This window comes from Spinacia oleracea, chromosome 2, assembly GCF_020520425.1.
Source record: "Spinacia oleracea cultivar Varoflay chromosome 2, BTI_SOV_V1, whole genome shotgun sequence".
In the NCBI taxonomy this organism is placed as follows: domain Eukaryota; kingdom Viridiplantae; phylum Streptophyta; class Magnoliopsida; order Caryophyllales; family Amaranthaceae; genus Spinacia; species Spinacia oleracea.
Window position 1 is genome coordinate 27,213,346 of NC_079488.1, and position 27,240 is coordinate 27,240,585.

Genomic DNA, 27,240 nt, shown 5'->3' on the forward strand with positions numbered 1-27,240 from the left:
ATTGTGAAATGACATTCAAATGCTAATGACTTAGATTTGAAATTATTCATCAATGATGGACCATGGCGAAACTTAGTACATACTGGGTATTAAGATCTATTTACAAAGATCTTATAATGTTGTTTTGGATTAAGTAATGACATTTACTAAATCAAACACGAAATACTCCATTGGAGATATTCGACCCATGTGAATAAATCTAAGTAAAAGATGTTTGAACTATGTATAAGCGTTTACTAAGTTAAACATCAAAGGATCTAAGTAAGATTCTTAACCTATATTATATGTCAAAGAATTTAGCTGGATTTAGTATCTACTGAAACTAGATGAGCTAAAGTTACATGAATAGAATTCAATTGGGAATTATTCTGCAAAATAATTTATCATGTATGATATAATATGAGGATCGCCAAAAACGTATCGTATGACTTTAGGCATGACGAACATATACCAATCTCTATTGATCTAAGTGAAGATCAACTAGATTGAGATCAAGAAAAACTTATGGTACTTGAAAAGGTACATAGGAATAGTTCTTGATTCAAGGAAATAAAGATATGCTAAATAGTTGATGCTACACGCATAAACACTGGCAGAGGATCAAGCAAGATCCCTTTGGAGTTAACCATTGACAAGGACGAGCTAAAGAGCATCGTGTTTTGAAATGGCAACATGGATTGTAGACCATGAGTTGTTGCGTGGGAAATTAAATATTAATTTCTATGTTCTAAGACACAGCTGGAAAGTCTTCCACATATCTATGAACTACTTGGATAAGTAAATCCAAACAAAGCATCACTAGCAACCTATACAGTTGAAGTAAAAGTACTTATTGCCTAAGAAGCAATAAAACAGGGTTGTTTACGTTAAAGAGTTCTTCACTGAACTTGGGTGGATCACATGTCTACTGACTTGATGGTTCTTAATTGCAAAATGCGTAGAACCACTATCGAAGTAAGAAAGACTAGATCACATAATAAACAAACTCAAAAGATCTTATCATCCTATCTCGAAAAACATTCGATGAAAAGGATATTAAGATTGGCAAAGCATGATAACTAAACCTATGCAACAAGTGAAAAGCAACACTCACATTGTAGCACTGGAAATCAAGCATAGCTTTGAATTCCATGAACTGTTTTAAAGATGGGTTTGAGGCCCATGGTTGTAAAACGTTAGGGTTGAACATTTATCATATATGAAATGTATTTTCATATTCCATTTAATCTTGCTTTAGTATTAAATGATGAGTCCCTTCAATTTGACGATATATTCAAGATAGACTGTCAGGACCAGTCCTGTGACTAAGAAATGTCTATCAAGTGACCTTGAATGTCAAAAATTGAAAATGGTCCCTGGTCGGAGTTTTCTATAAAGATGGACGCATAGAAAACGTTAGACGACTAGAATGCAAGATGACTAGTAGTTCTGTTTCTTGAACTATGTGGACATGGCAATGTCGTAATCATTTGCATAGATACTTACTTTGGGAAGACTAGTATCGCACAGACCTATGAAACTTTACTGTAAGAGATGAAAATCCGTCATAAGTAAATTTCATTAAAATTATTAGACACTGATCCTCAATACCTGAGTGATTTGAGATTACTTGTTTGAGAACTGCTTACTTTGACGTTGTCAACTGTCGCACCGTAAAAGGAGGCTATAAAGGCAACGCTCAGGTAATCACCTATCAAACGAAGTCTAATCTCAAGATCGCAAGATTGGGATTGTCCTCCCATAAATCGGGATGAGATGCTGAAAGTTGTACAAGGCTACTCGGAGAGCTAGAAACTGTAAAATGCATGGTCGTGCTCAGATGAATCATAGGCTATGATTATCTGTTTATTTGATCAGTTGAACTCTGAAACCGAGAAACACCTCTGGACATAATAAGGATGCCAACTCTTACCTTATGTTTAAGAGCAAGCATCGAGCGACAAAGGAATTAGGAAATGCACACTTGTCCCTAAGGACAAGTGGGAGACTGAAGGAAATAATGCCCTTGGTCCAAGTATGCATTTAATGTTAAGTCTAATAAATGCGGTTCAGTATTAATTAACAAGTTAATAATTCAGTGAGATCAAGTGAGCTGAATGCCTAGCTAGAGGCCGCTTCAGTTCAAGTGGAATTAATGATATTAATCCACAGCTTACTCTTGACTGAACCCGTAGGGTCACACAAATAGTACGTAAACGGATCAAGTATTTAATGGCATTAAATACTCCATCTATGGATATTCGGAATCGACAGATCTTGGTTTCAGTGGGAGCTGAGATCGTCAAAAACAAGAAATGAATACTCCGGAAACGATGATATTGCCGGAAACGGAAATATGGATCGTATCGGAAATATAAATATTATCCAAGTCGTAGATGTTGCCGGAAACGGAAACATGGTACGTATCGGAAAATATTATCGGAAATGGAAATATTGCCGGAATCGGAAATATTGCCGAAAACGGAAATATTGTCAGAATCGGAAATATTATCGAAATCGGAAAATAATTCCGGAAACGGAAATATTTAATATTTGTTCGAAACGGAAATTAATTCCGGAATCGGAAATATTAAATATTGTACGTATCGGAAATGAATTCCGGAATCGGGAATTTAATCAGAAGTGTATCGTACGAATTAGCATCGGACGAGGCTTGCTAGACGAAGGCCTAGCACGAAGCCAGGCCGTCGCCCAGCAAGCCAAGCGCAACAAACCGCACGCCAAGCCTCGACCAGGCCCAGCGCAAGTCCAGGCCCAGCCAAGGCTTGGGCGCGTGTACGGATCAGGCAGGCTGCAAGCAGTGGGCCTCAGCGCTGTGCGCTCGGCGTGGGCCGCAAGGCTTGCGCGCGGGCGTGCGGTGCTTGTGCGCTGCTCGTGTGCGTGTTACACGAATTCTAAAGCTATCAGGATTCGTCATATGATTAAATCCTAATCCTAATAGATAAAGTTTATTTAATAGAGTCCTAGCAGGATTCTAATTAAACTAAAATAGTACTCTAATAGGATTATAAGTCCTTTTACATAACTCTATAAATAGGTGCATGTAGACACCTACTTTTGTCCCCATTCCCGAAGGGAAGGTTCGATGATGAGAACATAAATCTCCACTTGACAACGCATCTCCTATAAAATAACGAATCTCAATCACCCTTTTTATTTCACCCGAAACCTGCTATTTATAGAAACCTGCTATTTATGGAAACCTGCTAAAAATAGTAACTGCCGTAATGGGTAGTTGTTAAAAGTGGCAAGTCATAAAAGATAGAAACCTGTCAGAATTAGGTGTTGCACTCCAACATAAATCCTAAATGAGATAGAAGTTGCGAGAGAATCCTATTCCTAATACGATTCGAAAATAAGAGTTACGTATTAAATTAAAATCCTAACGAGCCTAGAGTTCGTAACGGGCCCAGACGCATTCCGTCATAAAATTAATACGCACTGAAAGACTCGATTAAGTCTCATACACTCCGGATTCTAAGAGTCCGAATCTGACAAAGAAACGGCCCAGACCCTATTTTCAACGCCTGGCTCTGGGCGCCGAAATCTTCGGCGCCCAGTCCTGGGCGCTGAAATTACCTGGGACGTGTACTTTCCTAATTCCTCGTGGATTAGAGTTCTACAATTCTATCTTTCCACGAACTCTTTTCTATAAATATAGCCCCAAGTTCGACGTGAAAGGAACACACACAATTCATATTCTGAGTATTGACTCTAACCCCTAAGCCTAAGCCTCACGCTGCGAAATTGATCACGCGTTCTGTCGCAATCGATCCAAAAATCGAACAGAACGTATCCTGTCCCGTAACTTGAGATTCGTTAAATAAAAGGAGAAATAGCAAAGTCAAAGTGGTTAGTTTTATGAGAACCGTGACGCACCTCTCAAGGGTGCGTCGTAATGTGTCCCTTTTCCATGATTTAATTGCTTTCCTCGCCCTTTTATGAACTGTTAAACTAATTAAATCTGATTGTTCTATCACGCCTAATAAAGATAATATTTTTGGGAAATTGGATTATCATGCTAGGTCCCTTAATACAATCTAAATCAGATAATCGCGCTCGATCTAGTATTATATGTTGCATATTGTTAAAATCAACTCAGATTAATTTAATAGTTAACGCATGTCCCTTCAATTATTTATGCTGAGCTAGTAAGGATATCCTGCCTCTGGAGTTATCGAAGAGCGAGTACTCCTCTCGGTAGTTACAGTCCCCCGAACCCTCAATCTCTACCTTGCGGGTGTATGTTGAGAGATCCCCACACCAGGGATCACAAGGGAACCTACGGCCGTCGTGGTCAAACATATTTGCACTCCCTTTATGTCACGATAACCGGGTTTTGTCAGTTTTTCTCATTATCGTTAAAAACTAAATGGCGACTCCTATATTACTAGTCAATTGGGTGTAAACTCACAGGAAATCCAATTACACTTGATTTGACAAAGAGAAGCGTCACACTCACGAGGGACGAGGTCACGCATTAGCCTCGCGCTTTTTCGACCCCCTCACAGTGGCGACTCCACTGGGGATAGTGAAGGAAATACTCGTGCTTGTAGGTAATCAAAACATCCGAAGGGTGAAACGATCCTACCCCGCGTTTATTTCCCCATCAAGTTGGGACGACCTGAAAATCAGCATATTAATGTGAACGGGCAGAACCGCATAACGAATCTTGGCTCCCTCAGGGAGTTTGGACTATGGATACCCATCGCCAACCGGGGGGTGCATACGCTTCAAATGTTGTCCACTCTGCACTTTCGCTAGTAGTACACCCGTCCCAAACCTAATCGCTCGCCCATTAGGTCCCTCTCATTGGTGCATGCCCCCTTGGCTTACATCGTGATTGGCCTCTTGGGCGAAATTCGTCTGTTGAAGGCACTACCTCGACCGGGGCATGTGTTGGATCTGCGATAGAAGCGGTACCAAGCCAGGCGCAAGTACTACCCATAGAAGCCTATCATAAACTACATGGCATATTATTATTGCCTCATGATGTAATGTTAGTTATGTGTAGAGAAATATGTGATTGTGTGTGACAAACAACGTTAGAAAACCAACGACCTTAAAAATTGCCCAAACATTCATAAACCAATTGGCCAAAGAGTTATACCAAAATACGTGTTCCGCAAACCCGAACGATCGCCACAAAAATAAGCGACGCTCGGGATGGCCTGTAACGAATCCCACAAACGCTGCACAACGCGTAAAGGACGTTATTAGGCAAGCACGCAAAATCGAAGTCGCATAAACAAAAGTAGACGCAAACAGAAAACGAGAACTAGCCAGGGACGCATTTTCAACGCCCCTGGCTGGGCGCCAAAATTTCTCACGCCCTACGCTGGGCGCTGAAGTTGCTGCCTGGCCTTTTGGTCAGGCACAGCAGCCTCGGTGCCCACGCATGAAGAAAATACGTAGCAAAAAAAAAACTTTTCGTGAAAATTTTTGCTACGAGGGCGTATGAAAAAGCACTCGATTCCAAAAGCGACTTATAAAAAAAAATAACTCTTTGTGTCGTTGATAGGCCTCCTACGACGGCAATGTTCGGCTCCAAAACCGAGCACGCTAATTGAAATAACCTTGAATGTCTGTGAGGGGGTCAAAAAAGCACGAGGCTAATGCGTGACCTCGTCCCTCGTGGGTGTGACGCTTCTTTTTGTCAAATCAAGTGTAATTGGATTTCCTGTGAGTTTACACCCAATTGACTAGTAATATAGGAGTCACCATTCAGTTTTTAACGACAATGAGAAAAACTGACAAAACCCGGTTATCGTGACATAAAGGGAGTGCAATTATGTTTGACCATGACGGCCGTAGGTTCCCTTGTGATCCCTGGTGGTGGGGATCGCTCAACGTACACCCGCAGGGTAGAGATTGAGGGTTCGGGGGACTGTAACTACCGAGAGGAGTACTCGCTCTTCGATAACTCCAGAGGAAGGATATCCTTACTAGCTCAGCATAAATAATTGAAGGGACATGCGTTAACTATTAAACTAATCTGAGTTGATTTTAATAATATGCAACATATAGTACTAGATCGAACGCGATTATCTGATTTAGATTGTTTTAAGGGACCTAGCATGATAATCCAATTTCCCAAAAATATCATATTTATTAAGCGTGATCGAACAATCAGATTTTAGTTAGTTTAACAGTTCATAAAAGGGCGAGGAAAGCAATTAAACCATGGAAAAGGGACACATTACGACGCACCCTTGAGAGGTGCGTCACGGTTCTCAGAAAACTAACCACTTTGGCTTTGCTATTTCTCCTTTTATTTAACGAATCTCAAATTATAGGACGGGATACGTTCTGTTCGATTTATGGATCGATTGCGACATAACGCGTGATCAGTTTTTGCAGCGTGAGGCTTAGGCTTAGGGGTTTAGAGTCAATACTCAGAATAATAATTGTGTGTTGTTCCTTTTTCACGTCGAACTTAGGGGTCCATTTATAGGAAAGAGTGGCGTAGAAAGACAGATTTTCAGGAATTTGAATACGAAACGGATGAGGAAAAGAATCCGTCCCAGGTATTTTCAGCGCCCAGGGCTGGGCGTTGAAAATAGGGTCTGGGCAGAATTCTTTGTCAGATTGGACTCTAGAGTATGGAGTCCATTATGAGACTTAATCCGAGTTATTTGGTGCGTACTAACCTTGTGACGGAATGCGTCTGGGCCCGTTACGAACTCTAGGCTCGTTAGGATTTTAATTAATACGTGACTCTTATTTTCGAATCATATTAGGAATAGGATTCTCTCGTAATATCTATCTCATTTAGGGTTTATGTTGGAGTGCAACACCTAATTCTGACAGGTTTCTATCTTTTTATTCATACTACTTTTAGCAACTACCCTTTATGGCAGTTGTTATCCCACTTTTTGGACTAACGACATAACCGCACTAACGTTTGATCATGTCGTGTCAACCAGGTTCTGTCGTGTCGCAGGTAAGCGTAGTTCCAGGGAGATACGTCCGACGTGGCGTCGTATGACGAGGCATAGACGACGAAGGACAGACGACAACGCGCAAGACGTAGAGACGCGTCGTCTCTGGGCAGGCCAATAAAGATAAGCTAACCTAAAGCCCACGATGGGCAGCGCCGTCATGACAGCAGGAACGAGTCCAAGGCATGCGCGAGAAACGTGGAGTTAGTTGAAGACCAAAGAGACGTGCGACAAAGATATCCCTATCTTTGTGGGATTCTCTCAACCAACTACACCATTGGAAATTTCCTATAAAAGGACGAAGATGAAGACAAGCGAAGGGCACGTGAACTCAAGCTCTCATACTCTCAAGCCATAAAAGCATTCAAATCATTCTTGTATTCGTTATTTATATTTTGTTACATTGATTTCTAGAATAAGATACAAACAATCATATAGGAAACTTAGTGGATTGATAGCCTCATAGCTATCCGCGGTTTTTTACCTTATTCCTGGGTTTTCCGCGTCAACACTTCTCTGTGTCGTGTCTCTTTTTGTCTTCCCTTATTTAATTATCGCTTAGTTAGTGTCGACCTAAGCCAAAGATCGCCCCTAGACGAAATTTGGCATAAACAGTTTGGCGCCGTCTGTGGGGACATTAACTAGGTTTCACACAAAATCACCCTACAAACCATGACTACTGAAGAGATGACGCTCGCAGAGATGAAAGCGGCCTACGAGAAGGCCCAAGCAGAGCTGGCCCAAGAAAGGGCCTCCATTGAAAACCTCCAGAAGGAGCTCGAATCCGTGAAAATTACCAAGTATCAATCGCGTTACAAGCCAGGTGCAAAACCGAAGAAGTTAATATTCGAGATGACTGACGACTCTGAGGACCTGTCCGACGGCGAGGAGCCTCATGGGGAAGAGGATGAAGCAACACCGGACCCCGTCACCAAGCGCCTAAATAAGATGGAAAATCACATGAAGAAGCGATGCTCGTTGATGATGAAGCTGATGACCAAACTGCCGGGGGCAACCACTGAAGGAAATAATGCCCTTGGTCCAAGTATGCATTCTATGTTAAGTCTAATAAGTGCGGTTCAGTATTAATTAACAAGTTAATAATTCAGTGAGATCAAGTGAGCTGAATGCCTAGCTAGAGGCCGCTTCAGTTCAAGTGGAATTAATGATATTAATCCACAGCTTACTCTTGACTGAACCCGTAGGGTCACACAAATAGTACGTAAACGGATCAAGTATTTAATGGCATTAAATACTCCATCTATGGATATTCGGAATCGACGGATCTTGGTTTCAGTGGGAGCTGAGATCGTCACAGGCAAGAAATGAATGCTCCGGAAACGATGATATTGCCGGAAACGGAAATATGGATCGTATCGGAAATATAAATATTATCCAAGTCGTAGATGTTGCCGGAAACGGAAACATGGTACGTATCGGAAAATATTATCGGAAATGGAGATATTGTCGGAATCGGAAATATTGTCGGAAACGGAAATATTGTCAGAATCGGAAATATTATCGGAATCGGAAAATAATTCCGGAAACGGAAATATTAAATATTTGTTCGAAACGGAAATTAATTCCGGAATCGGAAATATTACATATTGTTCGTATCGGAAATGAATTCCGGAATCGGGAAATTAATCGGAAGCGTATCGTACGAATTAGCATCGGACGAGGCCTGCTAGACGAAGGCCCAGCACGAAGCCGGGCCATCGCCCAGCAAGCCAGCGCGCCACAAACGCACCAGCCAAGGCTGCGCCAGGCCCACCGCAAGGCAGGCCCAGCGCGCGCCAAGGCTGCGGCAGCGTGTGGGCTTGTGGCAGTGGGCTGCGAGCTCGCGGGCTGCGGGCGCGCGCATGGCGCCCCTCGTGGGCTGCTGTGCGTGCGTGTGTGTTTGTGTGCTATACGAATCCTAAAGCAATCAGGTTTCGACATATGATTAAATTCTTAAACCTAAAAGGATGAATTAATTAAATAAGAATTCTATTAGGATTCTAGTTTAATTAATTCGTATCCTAATAGGATTACGATTCCCTTTCCATACCTCTATAAATAAAGGCCTAGGGTCATTATTTTATATAGAGTATTCAAGTATTCAAAGTGATTTTTGAGAGCAAAATTCAGTCATACTATTGCCTATACTAACCGAAAATTCTAAGGACCTTAAGGGCGATCCTAGTTGGTCAAGCTTAAGGTGGATCCGGACGTGCTGTGGACTATCTACGGAGGGACGACACTTGGAGTCCTAAAGACTTGTTCTTGTTCGGTTCGGGCGCAGCTAGGGAAGGCACGCAACAAAGTGTATGCATCTAAACTATGCTAAATGATTATGTGTAAATAATATGATTTCCTGGCTTTATGGTTTTTCCGCATGATTTATGTATTGTCATATGTATCATAACCTAACAGTGGTATCACGAGCCTCTTATTATTTTCATAATCTAAATTGCATGAACATGGTTAAATATTACGAATTTTCAAGAATTAAAAGGGGTGATTAATTTTCGTAATTGTTAATTAGTTGCAAATTGCGTTTATTTAATTATACTTGCGCTGTTTTTCGGCAGTTTCTTCGTTACTCATCCAAATCGAGTGATTTTTGTGTCAATTCCGCATGTAAAAGGCATTCTAAAATTCGAAGCCTAACTATGACTTTTCGGAGGTTTTAGTTTTTCGAATGCAAAATTTCGTAAATTTAAGATGTTAAATTAAATATTTGCGATTCTTGTTGATAAATCTTGAATTTTTGATTGACCTACTGTATATGTTTAACAAGTTTGAATGCCTAGCCTTGTTAATTATGCAATCTAATTTGTAATTATGATTAATTTGTTGAAAATTGGAATAATTTAGAATTAATTTGATTTTCATAATTAGTTATAATTTAATTAGATACCTATGATTAAAAACCACTATAAAAATTGTAAATTTATGTTAAATTTTAAATTTTTTATGATCTAGACTTGAATCCATTTAATCGGAAATCAATTAAATAATAAATTTTTGATTTTTCGCCCTAAAATTATGAAATTAATATTATTTATTAATTTGTCATTAATTTTGAATAAAAATTTTAAATTTTTAAGCGATTCGCTCATATAACTTTCACCCACAAAGCAATGGACGCTACGTGTTACCCTTAAGGGGTGTTGTATAGTGCGGGCATGTGACGACGAGCAAGGGAGCTCGTCGCCCATGCGGTACGAATGCAATGAGCAAGGCCATGGTGCACGAGCACAAGGCAGCAGCCCTGCCTTGTGTCGTGGGCTGTGTGCAATGGGCGAATGGGCGAAGGCGAGAGCAAGGCACGAGCAGTCGCGTGTGGGCAGCAAGCGAGCTGCGCCACAGCGCGCACTGCCTCGCGCAAGCGTGCGGAGCCTCGCGCGCAGCGAGCGCAAGCTCGCGTGCCACGAGTGCTACGCCCAGCATCGATCGCTCGCGCGCAGCGAGCGCTATTGTGCGCGCGACAAGCGCTGCGCCCAGCGATGGCGTGCAGCGTGCTTGTTGCGACGTGCGACGAGCGCTGCGCCCAGCGATGGCGTGCAGCGTGCTTGTTGTGCGTGCGACAAGCGCTGCGCCCAGCGATGGCAAGCAGCGTGCTTGTTGCGACGTGCGACGAGCGCTGCGCCCAGCGATGGGCTGCGGCAGCATGCTTGTTGCGTCGAGCGCTAGCGCGCGCAGCGAGCACCAGCTCGTGTGATGCCTTGCGATGGTGAGCAGCAGCGATGCGACGCAGCGCATGGGCTGCGCGCACATGGCCAGCGATGGCTGTGTGCGTGTGGCCCATGGACGTGCGTTGCGTAGGATTGTTTCGTTGCGATTAAATCGTTTTGAAATTTTAATTTGAAATTTTCAGTTTACGTAATTTTAATTAATTTTAAAATTAATAATTTAAATTATTTTCTTGGATTTTAATTTTGAATATTGTAATTATAATAAATTTTATTTATTCTAATTATTTTACTAAAATTAAAATCATGAATTAATTTAAATACGACTGAAATTAAATTAAACTTTTTGGATTCAATTATAAATTTATATGAGCTTTAAATTTTAATTAAATTTGTATGTTTCCGATTAGACTAGAAATACATTTTTATGTTTAAAATTAGTAAAGCATATGAATTTATTGGTTTAAGTGGGAGCCCTTTTTAGTCATAAACTCTTGATTAGGTCTACAATTCCTTAAGGTTAAAACAACTTGATTAGAATTAATAAGGACTGAATAATTGGTAGATTATTGGTGCCCTTGATTAATTGCTGCAAATGTTTACGTGATGCATAATGTGTTTTACTAACCAGCTTTGTGGGCCATTCATGTTAATGAATGGGTGAATGGTATATATTGTATATGTACTGTTTTGCAGGTTATGAAGTGACTAGTATGGCCCAAATAGGATAGAAAATATGGTCTGCGTACCATTAATTTGAATGTAATTGGTCTAAAGTACCAAAGTTGTTTTTCAATTCAAATATGGTCTGCGTACCATCAAATAGTTGTAATTAGTTTTAATTATAGCTTATCCTATTTGAAGAAAATGGTGCCTCCCACGGAGATTTTCAAGACGGACTTTGAAGTTAAAGCTTCAAGATGAAGTCGGGCCATACTAGATCAATTTATCTTATGCATGTTTTAAGTTATTTATTGCTTTTAAATATGTCTTAAAATGCATGAGATCAAAAGCTTGATTATGTTGCATGATTAAGGATTTTAGTTCACTTAAAATCTAACCAACATAGTAAGAGCCTTAAGTTCCAAACTTAAAAATTGAGTTAAAAGGTGCCATGCCAAAATATACACTTGCTTGGATATCCTTTACATCAATCTAGTAATAGTTTTCGCTCAGCGAGGTGTTACTTATTGGTCCTAAAGGGGCAAGGTACACAAATAATTGTGAGTACATGTTAGTTTTGGTGAAACTCAACGATATAAGTAAGGAGTCCTTTTATGTCGTGGCAAAATCGATAGGTTTACCTAATAAGTTCTTAGACGTACCTATCAACCAAGAATAGTTTCTAGACTATTAGCAAAAGGCTTTTGCTTACCTAAGATGTTTTAGGATTAAGTCGACAAACTGTGCTTAGTTCTTCAATGATTTTAGGATCTTGGAATCATTTTATTCACACCTGCCGGAACACATAACTTGAATAAAATGCTTAATGAACGTTGAATTATGCATGTATGCTAGAATTTAAGTTTATTAAGAGAAACTGTGAATGGTTATTTATTTGTTTATTCTTTTCAATTGTAGTTTTAAATATGGCAAACAACAATCAAAACATCATCATAGGTTATGAGCTTATGGTCAAGCTGAACCTAGCAAATTTTCTTGAATGGGAAGCTAAGCTAGTTGAAATAGTCAAACTCAATGGACTTGAGTATGTACTATCACATCCCATGCCAAGCTACTATGCCAGAGACATGACCCCTGAGAGATTTTACGCCTGGGATGCGGATCTCAAAAAGGTTATGAGTCTCATGCTGAACAATATCCCTGATGATTGGGCTAGAAGGTTTGTAGCCTATGAACCTTTTACGCTCATCAAGAATCTGAGGGATATCTGTCGTGGAAGCACGGAGGACAGGGACCTGAACGTCCATGAGTTGATTGAATCAATGTCTGGTCTAAAGGTTAGTTCTCCCAAAAGGTGTTATAGGATGGAAGTCCAAGAAACACATGTTCAGCTCCTCGCACTAAACAGAGGGTAGGCGTCCCACTGAGGTTCCATGTGGATCTTATGCGTTCATACTTTGATCGCCTAAGTCTACTAGGAACACCAATAAGTGAAAGGATGGCAGTCTCTATCTTGCTCAATTCACTACACAGTGGGTTTGGTCGCTTCAAGCAACTATACCTAAGTGAACCAAGAGAAGAAACAGTTGCAGAATTTGTTCACCTTGTCAGAAAGGCTGAAATAATACTGTTCTGTGAAGCCAAAGATTTACTCAAGGCTAGAAGGAGACCGTTCAAGAAAAGTGGAAAGTCCAAGGGCGATGCTAAATCAAAGCAGGACAAATCCACATCAAGCTGTCTTTATTGTGATGGAATAGGCCATTACAAAAGAGAATGTCCAAAGCTAAAGGAAGATCAGAAGAACGGAACAGTCGTTCCATCTTCAGGTATTTTCGTTATAGACTGTATACTTGCTAATTCAACTTCTTGGGTATTAGATACAGGTTGTGGCTCACACTTATGTTCCAATCCACAGGGACTAAGAAGAAGTAGAAAGTTAAGCAAGGGTGAAGTCGACCTACGAGTGGGAAATGGAGCACGGATTTCTGCATTAGCTGTAGGAACTTATTATTTGTCGTTGCCCTCCGGGCTAGTTTTGGAACTGGAAGAGTGTTTCCATGTTCCAAGTCTTACTAAAAACATCATTTCAGTTTCTTGCTTAGATGCTAAGGGATTTTCCTTTTTAATAAAAGACAATAGTTGTTCGTTTTATTTTAAAGAGATGTTTTATGGATCTGCTAGATTAGTCAATGGACTTTATTTATTAGATCACGACAAACAAGTATATAACATAAATACCAAAAAGGCCAAAAAGGATGATTCAGATCTCACCTATCTGTGGCATTGTTGATTAGGCCATATAAACTTGAAATGCTTAGAAAGACTTCAAAAGGAAGGAATTCTAGAACCATTTGACTTAGAGGATTATGGTAAATGCGAATCATGTTTACTTGGCAAAATGACAAAGCAACCTTTCTCTAAAGTTGGAGAAAGAGCAAATGAACTATTGGGTTTAATCCATACAGATGTATGTGGACCAATGAGTACAAATGCTAGAGGTGGTTTCAGCTACTTTATCACTTTCACTGATGACTTCAGTAGATACGGTTATGTCTACCTAATGAAGCATAAGTCTGAATCCTTTGACAAATTCAAGGAATTTCAGAGTGAAGTAGAGAATCAATTAGGCAAGAAGATTAAGGCACTGCGGTCTGACAGAGGCGGTGAATATCTGAGCTATGAATTTGATGACCATCTGAAAGAATGTGGAATTCTATCAGAATTGACTCCTCCTGGAACACCACAATGGAACGGTGTATCGGAACGGAGGAACAGAACCTTGCTAGACATGGTCAGGTCAATGATGGGTCAGGCCAAACTTCCATTAGAATTTTGGGGACATGCACTAAATACAGCTGCACTCACTATAAATAGAGCTCCGTCTAAAGCTGTCGAAAAGACTCCATATGAATTATGGTTTGGAAAACCTCCAAATGTGTCTTTTCTTAAGATTTGGGGATGTGAAGTATACGTCAAACGATTAATTTCAGACAAACTTCATCCAAAATCTGACAAATGTATCCTTGTGGGCTATCCAAAGGAAACAAAGGGGTATTACTTCTACAATACATCTGAGAACAAGGTGTTTGTTGCTCGAGATGGTGTCTTTTTGGAGAAAGATCACATTTCCAAAATGACAAGTGGGAGAAAAGTAGACCTCGAAGAAATTCGAGTCGAACAACAAACTCTAGAGAATGCTCAAGATGACATTCAGGATGAAACTCAAAGATCTTTAGAAGAATCTGGTGAGAATCATGGTCAATCTAGAAATGTTACCCCGTGTAGATCGCAAAGATATAGATCTCAACCGGAAAGGTACTTAGGTATTTTGACGAACGAGAGCTATGACGTTCTATTACTTGAAAGTGATGAACCTGCGACTTACAAACAAGCTATGACGAGCCCTAGCTCCAAGCAATGGCAAGAAGCCATGCAATCTGAATTAGACTCCATGTCTGAAAACCAAGTATGGGATTTGGTCGATTTGCCAGATGGCTACCAAGCCATTGGAAGCAAAGGATGGGAAACTTGAAGTTTTCAAAGCTAGATTGGTTGCAAAAGGTTACAGGCAAGTCCACGGTGTGGATTACGATGAAACCTTTTCACCAGTTGCAATGCTAAAGTCTATTCGGATAATGTTAGCAATCACTGCATATTACGATTACGAAATATGGCAGATGGATGTCAAAACTGCTTTCTTAAACGGTGTTTTAACAGAAACTGTGTTTATGACACAGCCTGAAGGTTTTGAGGATCCAAAGAATGCTAAAAAGGTATGCAAGCTAAAGAAGTCAATCTACGGATTGAAGCAGGCATCCAAGAGCTGGAATATACGTTTTGATGAAGCAGTCAGTGACTTTGGTTTCATCAAGAACGCAGACGAATCTTGTGTATACAAGAAGGTCAGTGGGAGCAAAATTGCTTTCCTAGTATTATATGTCGACGACATATTACTTATCGGAAATGACATTCCTATGTTGAACTCTGTCAAGATTTGGCTTGGGAAATGTTTTTCGATGAAAGATCTAGGAGAAGCACAGTACATATTGGGCATCAAGATTTACAGAGATAGATCTAAAAAGATGATTGGACTTAGTCAAAGCACTTATATCAATAAAGTGCTAGATAGGTTCAAGATGGCAGACTCCAAGCGAGGCTACCTACCCATGTCTCATGGAATAACTCTAAGCAAGACTTAGTGCCCAAAAACACTTGATGAGCGTAGACGAATGAATGGCATTCCATATGCATCATTGATTGGTTCAATAATGTATGCTATGATATGTACACGCCCGGATGTTGCGTACGCACTCAGTGCTACGAGCAGATACCAGTCAGACCCAGGAGAGGCGCATTGGACTGCTGCCAAGAATATTCTGAAGTACCTGAAAAGGCACAAAGATGACTTCCTGGTCTATGGTGGAGATGATGAATTAATTGTTAAAGGCTATACAGACGCAAGTTTCCAAACCGACAAAGATGATTTCAGATCACAGTCTGGGTTTATCTTCTGCCTCAACGGAGGTGCAGTAAGCTGGAAAAGTGCTAAGAAAAGCACCATTGCGGATTCTACAACTGAAGCGGAGTACATTGCTGCACATGAAGCAGCAAAGGAAGCTATATGGCTAAGGTACACAACTCGCACACTGCAGCTATGGGAATCAAGCATATTGGAGAATGGCTTTGATATCCCTGTTTAATGTTTTAAAGTTTTAGAGTTTAAATCTTTGTAAAACATTATTGGTTAATCATTCACAACAAATGAAAAGAATTCATTTTTCCATTTAATTTGTGGTTTATTAAATGATGAGTCCCTTCAATTTGACGATATATTCAAGATAGACTGTCAGGACCAGTCCTGTGACTAAGAAATGTCTATCAAGTGAACTTGAATGTCAAAGGTTGAAAATGGTCCCTAGTCGGAGTTTTCTATAAAATTGGACGCATAGAAAACGTTAGACGATTAGAATGCAAGATGACTAGTAGTTCTGTTTCTTGAACTATGTGGACATGGCAATGTCATAATCATTTGCATAGATACTTACTTTGGGAAGACTAGTATCGGACAAGACCTATGAAACTTTACTGTAAGAGATGAAAATCTGTCATAAGTAAATTTCATTAAAATTATTAGACACTAAATCCTCAATACCTGAGTGATTTGAGAATACTTGTTTGAGAACTGGTTGCTTTGACGTTGACCAACCGTCGCACCGTAAAAGGAGGCTATAAAGGCAACGCTCAGGTAATCACATATCAAACGAAGTCTAATCTCAAGATCGCAAGATTGGGATTGTCCTCCCATAAATCGGGATGAGATGCTTAAAAGTTGTACAAGGCCACTCGGAGAGCTAGAAACTGTGAAATGCATGGCCGTGCTCGGATGAATCATAGGCTATGATTATCTGTTTATTTGATCAGTTGAACTCTGAAACCGAGGAACACCTCTGGACATAATAAGGATGACAACTCTTACCTTATGTTCAAGAGCAAGCATCGAGCGACAAAGGAATTAGGAAATGCACACTTGTCCCTAAGGACAAGTGGGAGACTGAAGGAAATAATGCCCTTGGTCCAAGTATGCATTCTATGTTAAGTCTAATAAGTGCGGTTCAGTATTAATTAACAAGTTAATAATTCAGTGAGATCAAGTGAGCTGAATGCCTTGCTAGAGGCCGCTTCAGTTCAAGTGGAATTAATGATATTAATCCACAGCTTACTCTTGACTGAACCCGTAAGGTCACACAAATAGTACGTAAACGGATCAAGTATTTAATGGCATTAAATACTCCATCTATGGATATTCGGAATCGACGGATCTTGGTTTCAGTGGGAGCTGAGATCGTCACAGGCAAGAAATGAATGCTCCGGAAACGATGATATTGCCGGAAACGAAAATATGGATCGTATCGGAAATATAAATATTATCCAAGTCGTAGATGTTGCCGGAAACGGAAACATGGTACGTATCGGAAAATATTATCGGAAATGGAAATATTGTCGGAATCGGAAATATTGCCGGAAACGGAAATATTGTCAGAATCGGAAATATTATCGGAATCGGAAAATAATTCCGGAAACGGAAATATTAAATATTTGTCCGAAACGGAAATTAATTCCGGAATCGGAAATATTAAATATTGTTCGTATCGGAAATGAATTCCGGAATCGGGAAATTAATCGGAAGCGTATCGTACGAATTAGCATCGGACGAGGCCTGCCAGACGAAGGCCCAGCACGAAGCCGGGCCATCGCCCAGCAAGCCAGCGCGCCACAAACGCACCAGCCAAGGCTGCGCCAGGCCCACCGCAAGGCAGGCCCAGCGCGCCAAGGCCGCGGCAGCGTGTGGGCTTGTGGCAGTGGGCTGCGAGCTCGCGGGCTGCGCGCGCGCGCGCATGGCGCCCCTCGTGGGCTGCTGTGCGTGCGTGTGTGTTTGTGTGCTATACGAATCCTAAAGCAATCAGGTTTCGACATATGATTAAATTCCTAAACCTAAAAGGATGAATTAATTAAATAAGAATTCTATTAGGATTCTAGTTTAATTAATTCGTATCCTAATAGGATTACGATTCCCTTTCCATACCTCTATAAATAAAGGCCTAGGGTCATTATTTTGTATAGAGTATTCAAGTATTCAAAGTGATTTTTGAGAGCAAAATTCAGTCATACTATTGCCTATACTAACCGAAAATTCTAAGTACCTTAAGGGCGATCCTAGTTGGTCAAGCTTAAGGCGGATCCGGACGTGCTGTGGACTATCTACGGAGGGACGACACTTGGAGTCCTAAAGACTTGTTCTTGTTCGGTTCAGGCGCAGCTAGGGAAGGCACGCAACAAAGTGTATGCATCTAAACTATGCTAAATGATTATGTGTAAATAATATGATTTCCTGGCTTTATGGTTTTTCCGCATGATTTATGTATTGTCATATGTATCATAACCTAACACCCACGCCCGTGGAAACCGAGCCGACCGACGGGTATGCAACATCGCCGTTCTGTGAAGCGATCGCTAGGGTGACGGTACCACACCAGCTCCGACTCCCTACCTGGACCACCCTGTGTGACGGAACGTCTGATCCATACAGACACGTCAACTTCTACAAGCAGCGAATGTGGCAGATCGGCATCCCCTACGACCTGGTCGAGCCCGTCATGTGCAAATCCTTCGGAGGAACCCTCGACGGAGCAGCCCTGGAATGGCTCATGAACATAACACCTGGATCTATCTTCTGCCTGTCCGACCTCATCAACGCCTTCTACCAACAATTCGCCAGCAGTCGCCAGTTGGAGAAACAAACAAGTGACCTCTATCGGTTGGTCCAAGGACCTACCGAGTCGGTACGCGATTATTTTAACCGTTTTAATTGTGAAAAAATTAGCATAAAAAACTGTGATGTCAGGACAGCCATCGAAGCCTTCAAGAGAGGTCTCGTCCCCAACTCGGAGCTGTACCGGGAACTAACCAAATATCCCTGTGCAACCTTCGAAGAAGTCCGATCGAGGGCTACTGCCCAGATGCGGATTGAAGACGACGAGATTACACGAATGGTTTCTCAGCGACCAGCAGGGGGCAGCAGCGACAGGAGGTCGTACACCCCAAGGAACAACGGCTGGAGACACCAACCATACAACCGCCAGAGTCAGGTACAAAATGTCAATCAATATGATGATACTAACAATGTTTACAGGAATGAACGGGTCGTTTATCCCCCCATCTCCGAGTATGGCTTCAACGTCGACATCGGAGGCGTGGTAAACGCCCTTCAAAGTGTAGGTGGTACCGTCAGATGGTCTAAGAAGAGCGACAGACCAGACTCTACGAAGGACATGAGCAGGTGGTGCGACTTCCACCGCGACAATGGCCACACAACCGAGGAATGCATCTCCCTCAAAAAGGAGGTGGCGTATCTATTGAAAAGAGGCCACCTGAAGGACCTACTGAGCGACAAAGGAAAGGAGACGTACAACAAGGATAGAAGCTCCCAACCCAACCGAGCACCAAGCGGCGACCGACCGGCCCCGCCCACGTTCGAAAAAGTGGTAAACGTTATTTCTGGTGATTCAGATATATGTGGACTAACTTCTTCTGCAGCTAAAAAAATCAACAGGGGCGAATCTGAAGCCGTCAAAGAGGGGCAGACCGAAGACGAAGTAGCACTCAACAAGTCATTAGCAGCGATGATAATAACCTTCGACGACTCAGATTCAACCGACACAATACAGGAACATCATGACAGGCTAGTCATATCGCTCCCAATAGGCAACGCTCTCATCAAAAGGATATTGATCGACAACGGCAGTTCAGCAAACGTATTGTTCCTAGAGGCTCTGCAGGAAATGGGACTAGACGAAAAGAGTATAATCAGAAGGTCGACAGTCATAGTAGGATTCAGTGGAGAATCGCTACGAACAGTAGGAGAGATATCGCTGCCTACGTACGCAGAAGGTGTTAATGTGATGACCAAGTTCAACGTCGTCGACTGCCCATCAGCATACAACGTCATTTTGGGACGACCATGGATCCACAAAATGAAGGCGGTGCCGTCGACATACCACCAGTCAATCAAGTTCCCAACCAAATGGGGAGTCATGGAAATCAAAGGACAACAAAGGGACGCAAAGAAATGTTATGAAACGGCGCTGAAACCATCAAAGTCATCCATCTAGAAATTACAGCCAGGGTCGACGGTAGACGACCCCGACGACCAACAGATCGATGAGATTATACTAGATCAGGCAAAGCCAGACCAAGTAGTAAGGATCGGAGCGTCGCTGCCTGACAACATCAGAAGTCAGATAGTGTCATTCCTAAGAGAAAACTCGGACTGCTTCGCTTGGTCGCACGAGGACATGACAGGAATCAGTTTAGACGTCATCACCCACAAACTCAATGTCGACCCCAACTTCAAACCACTGAAACAGAAACGGCGAAAATTCGCACCTGAGAGAAATAAAATCATAGACGAAGAAGTCCAAAAACTGATAGACTCCGGGAAAATCAGAGAAGTCAAGTATCCAGATTGGTTAGCAAATGTCGTCGTCGTCAGTAAAAAGAACGGAAAGTGGAGAGTCTGTATCGACTTCACAGACATCAACAAAGCATGCCCTAAAGACCCATTCCCGCTGCCGCACATCGACGCCCTGGTCGACGCCACTGCTGGACACGAGCTACTAACATTTATGGACGCCTACTCCGGATACAACCAGATCCTTATGCACCCAGACGACCAGGAGAAAACATCTTTTGTAACAGACAGAGGAATTTATTGTTATAAAGTCATGCCTTTTGGTCTTAAAAATGCAGGTGCAACGTACCAACGATTGGTCAACAAAATGTTCAAAGACCAACTTGGAGACACGATGGAGGTCTACATCGACGACATGCTAGTAAAATCAAGGAAGGCCGACGACCATGTCGAACACCTACGACAATCCTTCGACATATTGAGAAAATACGGTATGAAACTTAACCCAACTAAATGTTCTTTCGGAGTGTCTGCAGGGAAATTCTTAGGTTACATCGTCACCCAAAGAGGAATCGAGGCTAGCCCCGACCAGGTGCGCGCAATCATCAACATTCAATCCCCCAGGAACATAAAAGAGGTACAGCGCTTGACAGGAAAGTGGCGGCGCTAAATCGTTTTATCTCGCGGTCGTCGGACAAGTGTCGTCTATTCTACGACGTCTTGCGCAAAAATAAAGGTTTTGACTGGTCCGACAACCACGAAGCAGCCTTGCAAAACCTCAAAAAATACATGATGTCGCCACCCCTCCTGTCCAAACCCAAAGAAGGCGAAGTCCTACAACTGTACCTAGCCGTCAGCTCCAGAGCAGTCAGCGCGATCCTAGCCCGAGAAGACGAAACGCAACAACTACCTATTTACTACATAAGTAAGTCGCTACTAGAAGCGGAAACCAGGTATTCCTCCCTTCGAAAAACTCGTTTTAGCACTCGTTACTGCAGCTAGAAAACTAAGGCATTATTTCGAAACTCACCAAATAGTGGTGATGACTAATTATCCAATCAAGTCTGTGATGCGTAGACCAGAACTAACAGGTCGAATGGATAAATGGACGATGGCGCTAGGAAGCTTCGACATCAAATACCAACCAAGAACGGCGGTGAAATCGCAGGCACTAGCAGACTTTGTGGCAGACTTTAGCCCCGACTTGGAGAAAATAGCGGACGACGAAGTCAAACGCATCAATAACGTAGAAGAGATATGGACGCTCTTCGTCGACGGTTCGTCTAACTTTCGCGGTGCAGGTCTAGGCGTCGTGCTAAAGTCACCACAAGGGGACATGATAGCACAAGCCATATGCTGCGACTTCAAAGCGACAAACAACGAAGCAGAATACGAGGCATTAATCGCCGGATTGACGCTAGATGAAAAATTGGGGGCAAGTGGACTCAACATCTTTAGCGACTCACAATTAATCGTCAACCAGATCAACGGCGACTACGAGGCTAAAGACCTGAAAATGACCTTGTACCTCGAAAAAGCAAAAAAGCTAGCCTCCAAATTCAAACCCCTCTCCATTAAACAAGTTCCACGAGACTTGAACACGCAAGCCGACGCCCTTGCCAACCTAGGATCCGCACTCAGAAAGTCACCATTTTCGACCATACCTCTAGTACACCTATTGTCACCCGCTATTGAAAAAGACATACCACAAGATGCCAGCCTCGTCCTATCAACCACAAACACCGACAGCTGGACCAAGCCCATCCTCGACTACCTAACACATGAAACCCTACCCGACGACAAGCTCGAGGCCAGGAAAATACTTTTCAAAGCTTCACGATATGTTATTTTGCAGGGTATACTATTTAAAAGATCAGCGAACGGAATGTTGATGCGATGCGCAGAAAAAACAGAATGGGAAAGACTACACAATACCACGAAGGAGAATGTGGCGGACATGAAGGAGGACGAAGCCTGTCAACCAGAATCAAAAGAAACGGATAATATTGGCCACGATGCTCAAAGACGCAATGAGGTACGTAGCTAAGTGCAACAAATGTCAACGACACGCAGGTATGACACATAAACCATCTGAATTCTTACACCCCACCTTAACTCCGTGGCCTTTCATGAAATGGGGAATGGACATCGTCGGTAAATTACCCGTCGCCCCAGGACAAAAGGTCTTCATGCTAGCTCTAACAGATTATTTTTCTAAGTGGATAGAAGCAGGTGCGTTCCAACAGGTAAGAGACAAAGAGGTATGTTCGTTCATATGGACTAACATTATATGCAGATTCGGAGTGCCATCAGAAATCATATGCGACAACGGATCCCAATTCATCAGCGACAAGACTAGGGCTTTCTGCAAGACGTGGAACATTGAGCTAAAGACGTCAACGCCAAGATACCCCCAAGCAAATGGACAGGCGGAATCCAGCAACAAAACAATCATCGCATCGCTAAAAAAACGGTTGGACGATAAGAAGGGACGATGGGCAGAAGAGCTGCCATCCATCCTATGGGCCAACAGGACGACGCCTAGGACGGCGACGGGACAGACTCCCTTCTCACTCGTTTACGGGTGCGAAGCAGTACTACCCCCTGAAGTGACGCTGCCCAGTGCACGATATGGACTCATGACGCCAGAGCAGAACGACGTCGAACTTAGTGAAAACCTCGACAACACAGAAGACTTCAGAGAAGCAGCGTTGATAAGAATGGCGTCGCAACAACAGATTGTGGCAAAATGCTTCAACAAAAACGTCAACGTAAAAGTGTTCAAGGAGGGCGACTGGGTGTTGCGCAAAGTGTTCCAAAACACAAAAGAATTAAACGCAGGTAAACTCGCGCCAGCTTGGGAAGGACCATACTTGATCGATAAAATCGTCGGAAAGGGGGCATACAGGCTCGTCACCAAAGACGGCAAGTCGGTCCCCCGAAGCTGGAACGCTACACATCTTAAACTCTATCACTTTTAAAATATCCGTCGTAGCCAATTTTATCAGTTGCCGTACCATCGTTTCTACCTTCTTCCTTATTTTTTATCGCTTTATTTGTTTGGAATTGTTACTGACTTAGGCATCGGAGGGCCATTGGCATCCCCAACGGCCAATCCTCCTAGCAACCCATGTTTTCTTTTGTATAAGATAACACACGACGCACGACAGAAAATGAATCCCAAGTGATTAACAACGAGCAACCGACGCAGGTACGGTTTTACATACATGTAATGCCACCATTTCAATATTTGTTACCCGTAAAACACGTGCCACACGACGCACGACAAAAGCTTCGAAACACAAAAGTCACAAAAAACATACAAGTAAGAAAAAGAGAGGAACACACTTATATAGCAAAATACAAATTGCGCGACCCCTGAGGCCACGAATTCCGAAATTCAAACACAAAACATTATCCAAACACCTCGCCGCCGCCACCGACGACGAGTAAAAACATCCAAAACACAAAAACAAAACACAAGTCATCCAAACCACCTCGTCGTCGCCATCGACGACGAGTAAAGAAATTCACAAACAAAACACAAAAACCAACAGAAATTCAAAAACTACAAACTATTACATCCCTTCTTCCTGAGTAGAGGCCACGATCTCCTGCTTCGACTCCTGCTCTGGGGGCACGACGACGTCAGTCACGACTGGCACCTCCACCGACGCCACGTCCAACGCCTCGTCTTGAGAAACGACGACAAGAGCCTCCTCTTCGCGCCCAACAGCTAACACCTCCCCCTCTTGCTCCAGAACAGGCGCGTCCACCACCAACAAGGCAGCGTCCACCTCTGTCGCCTCAGTACTGGCGGTGTCAGCCGTCTTCGCTAACTCTTCCGAATCCACCACGGGCACCGACAGGTCAGCCATGGTACCGCCATTGGCCAGGTAGTCGTCCACCTCCTTCTGACACGGCCAAATGCTAGTCTCCCCAATCAAGCAGAAGTACATCATTTGCGCCCGCGTCCTCCATATAGCGAGAGCCTCGACGTCCTTCGCCTCCTCCTGCAGGGCGTCGTACAAGCTCCTCAATCCATCTAACTCCTCCGTCGTCGAGGCCAGCTCTCCCTCACTTTCTCCAAATCTTTAGCCACGTCGGCTAACTGCTTATCCTTACCTTTTAATTGATCACCCTTGGCCTTAACCACCGCAGCGAGGTCCACGACCTTCTTCTCAGCAGCCTTCTACTTCGCCTCCCACGACACGACCGCCTTCTTCGCCGTCGCCGCCAGCTGCCTCGCATTCGTCACCTCGTCGCACAGCAACGAACATTGCCTACGCACAGCCAAGGCAGCCTGCGACGCCTGCACAAAACCAATGCCAGAACAGATTTACACAACACACATCTTTTGCAAACAAAAAAGAAAAGAAGAAAAAACTAAATAAAACTCACCCGCAGGCTAAGTTCAGCGGCGTCCGACGCGACAGGAAGAGGATCTACCTCGTGATATCGTCGATACGTCGTAGGCAAGATCAAGCGATCAGCGAAAGGCCATATAACAGACGCCTCTTCATCACCCAAGAAGCCTGGGGGCAAAGTAATAACCGTATCCTCGACGGGATTCTTCTCCGCAGGACGCTTCTTGGCCGACGAAGCAGACATTTTACCAACGTCGACAGCAGCAGACGACGCCTTGAACGGCTGCGGGGGCGACGACGAAGCAATCGAATGAAAGCCTTCGGCTCCTATGACGACAGGCGTCTCAGCCGACGAACCTATCGCAGAAAACCGAGGTACGACCGTCATACCTTGTCCACCAGAAGTCGAGGACGACCTCAATCGCTTCCTCGCACGCTCCTGAATCTCGCTCTGAGACATCCTCGACACAGGCCTAGACGACAAAGTGTGCTCTACACCCAATACAAAAGATCAAGGTCAAACACTATCCAAAGCAAAAACAAAAAATATATACAAACCCCAAAATAAACAAACGTCAAATACCTGAGTTGTCAGCCATATCGCCTACTTCACCTTCGGCGGACGACGAGTTTGCCACCACCTCTTCAAGCAAATCCAACCTTTTCCGACGACGAGTCAGTTGACCTGATTCCTCGTCTACTTCCTCCTCCTCGGCGACGTCGCCTGACCGGTTCACCTCCTGCTCGTCTAAAATCTCCCCGTCACGACTAAAAGACCTATCCTCGACAGAATAACCCAAGAATTTCTGATACTTATCCTCAGAATCAGCGTTCAACTCAGTCAACGACGATGCCTTGACAACTGCAAAACAAAACCAAGTAAGGCGACGTTCAGTAAAACGACGAGAAACAAAGACAAAACAGCACAGTTACCTTCCGTCGTCCATCCCTCGACCAGAAACCGCCCTTTATCTCCCAGAGAATCTTTGCCTACGAAGACAAAACGACTCTGCGAACCCCTGTCGTTCACTCCTAAACCAACACCTAAGTTTGTCTTCCCCTTCTTCGTGACCAAGGTATACCTACAACACTTCTGCAGCGCTAGGTCGTAAGTATACATCAAGTCAGACAGATCAAACGGCGCTCGCCAGTTTGCAGTGACTCCGTGCACCACCGTGAAAACCCGCCATATCTGGGGCATCAACTAACCCGGGCTCAAATGGAAAACCTCGATAAAGGACCTAACTAGAGGAGTGAAAGGGAATTTTAAGCCAATTGTGAACGGATACTCGTACATAACCACATACCCCTCTGGACAGTCAAAGGCTTCCTCGTCCGAGCCGGGAATCTTCACTTCCGCCGACGGCGGCAAACCAGCAAGTTCAACAAACGCCGCCGGGTCCACCACAGTAGAATATATCGGGTTAAGGGACTTAACCCGAGTGGATCCCGACTCCCCCTTTCCTCTCACCACAACCGACTTAGATCTACCCATCTCACTTACAGAAATCTACAAGAAAATCGAAAAAAGAAAGCAAATTTTACCTGAAATCGAGCAAACTCAGTGCGAAAATCGACTTCACTTTCTCCCTCTTCTCTCTCCTGCTTTCGGATCTATAAATTTTTTGAAAAATCTTGGTGTGAAGAACTTTATTGCATGTCGCGAATCGATATTTATTACTCTGGAATTCTGAACGGTTTTGTCCCACGAACTAGGCAGTTGAAGACGGTTTTTTATTTTTTAAATTTGAATTGTTTCTTTCGCTCTGTATGACTCCGCAAATTCACAATTGGGGGCAAACTGTTGTCCCACTTTTTGGACTAACGACATAACCGCACTAACGTTTGATCATGTCGTGTCAACCAGGTTCTGTCGTATCGCAGGTAAGCATAGTTCCAGGGAGATACGTCCGACGTGGCGTCGTATGACGAGGCATAGACGACGAAGGACAGATGACAACGCGCAAGACGTAGAGACGCGTCGTCTCTGGGCAGGCCAATAAAGATAAGCTAACCTAAAGCCCACGATGGGCAGCGCCGTCATGACAGCAGGAACGAGTCCAAGGCATGCGCGAGAAACGTGGAGTTAGTTGAAGACCAAAGAGACGTGCGACAAAGATATCCCTATCTTTGTGGGATTCTCTCAACCAACTAGACCGTTGGAAATTTCCTATAAAAGGACGAAGACGAAGACAAGCGAAGGGCACGTGAACTCAAGCTCTCATACTCTCAAGCCATAAAAGCATTCAAATCATTCTTGTATTCGTTATTTATATTTTTTTACATTGATTTCTAGAATAAGATACAAACAATCATATAGGAAACTTAGTGGATTGATATTCTCATAGCTATCCGCGGTTTTTTACCTTATTCCTGGGTTTTCCGCGTCAACATTTCTCTGTGTCGTGTCTCTTTTTGTCTTCCCTTATTTAATTATCGCTTAGTTAGTGTCGACCTAAGCCAAAGATCGCCCCTAGACGAAATTTGGCATAAACAGCAGTTACCATTTTTAGCAGGTTTCCATAAATAGCAGGTTTCGGGTGAAATGAGACGGGGAATTGAGATTCGTTATTTTATAGGAGATGCGTTGTCAAGTAGAGATTTATGTTCTCATCATCGAACCTTCCCTTTCGGGAATGGGGACAAAAGTAGGTGTCTACAGT

At 43.1% G+C, this 27,240-nt stretch overlaps 1 protein-coding gene across 1 annotated transcript; it reads left to right on the forward strand.

Moving 5' to 3' along the window:
• Positions 1 to 7,613: 7,613 nt before the first annotated feature.
• Positions 7,614 to 19,911, forward strand: LOC130467295 (uncharacterized). The gene is made up of 2 exons (XM_056835769.1): positions 7,614 to 7,918; positions 18,330 to 19,911. Exons 1-2 carry the CDS (start codon positions 7,614 to 7,616, stop codon positions 19,909 to 19,911), a joined length of 1,887 nt encoding a protein of 628 aa, XP_056691747.1.
• The last annotated feature ends 7,329 nt before the right edge of the window (positions 19,912 to 27,240 follow it).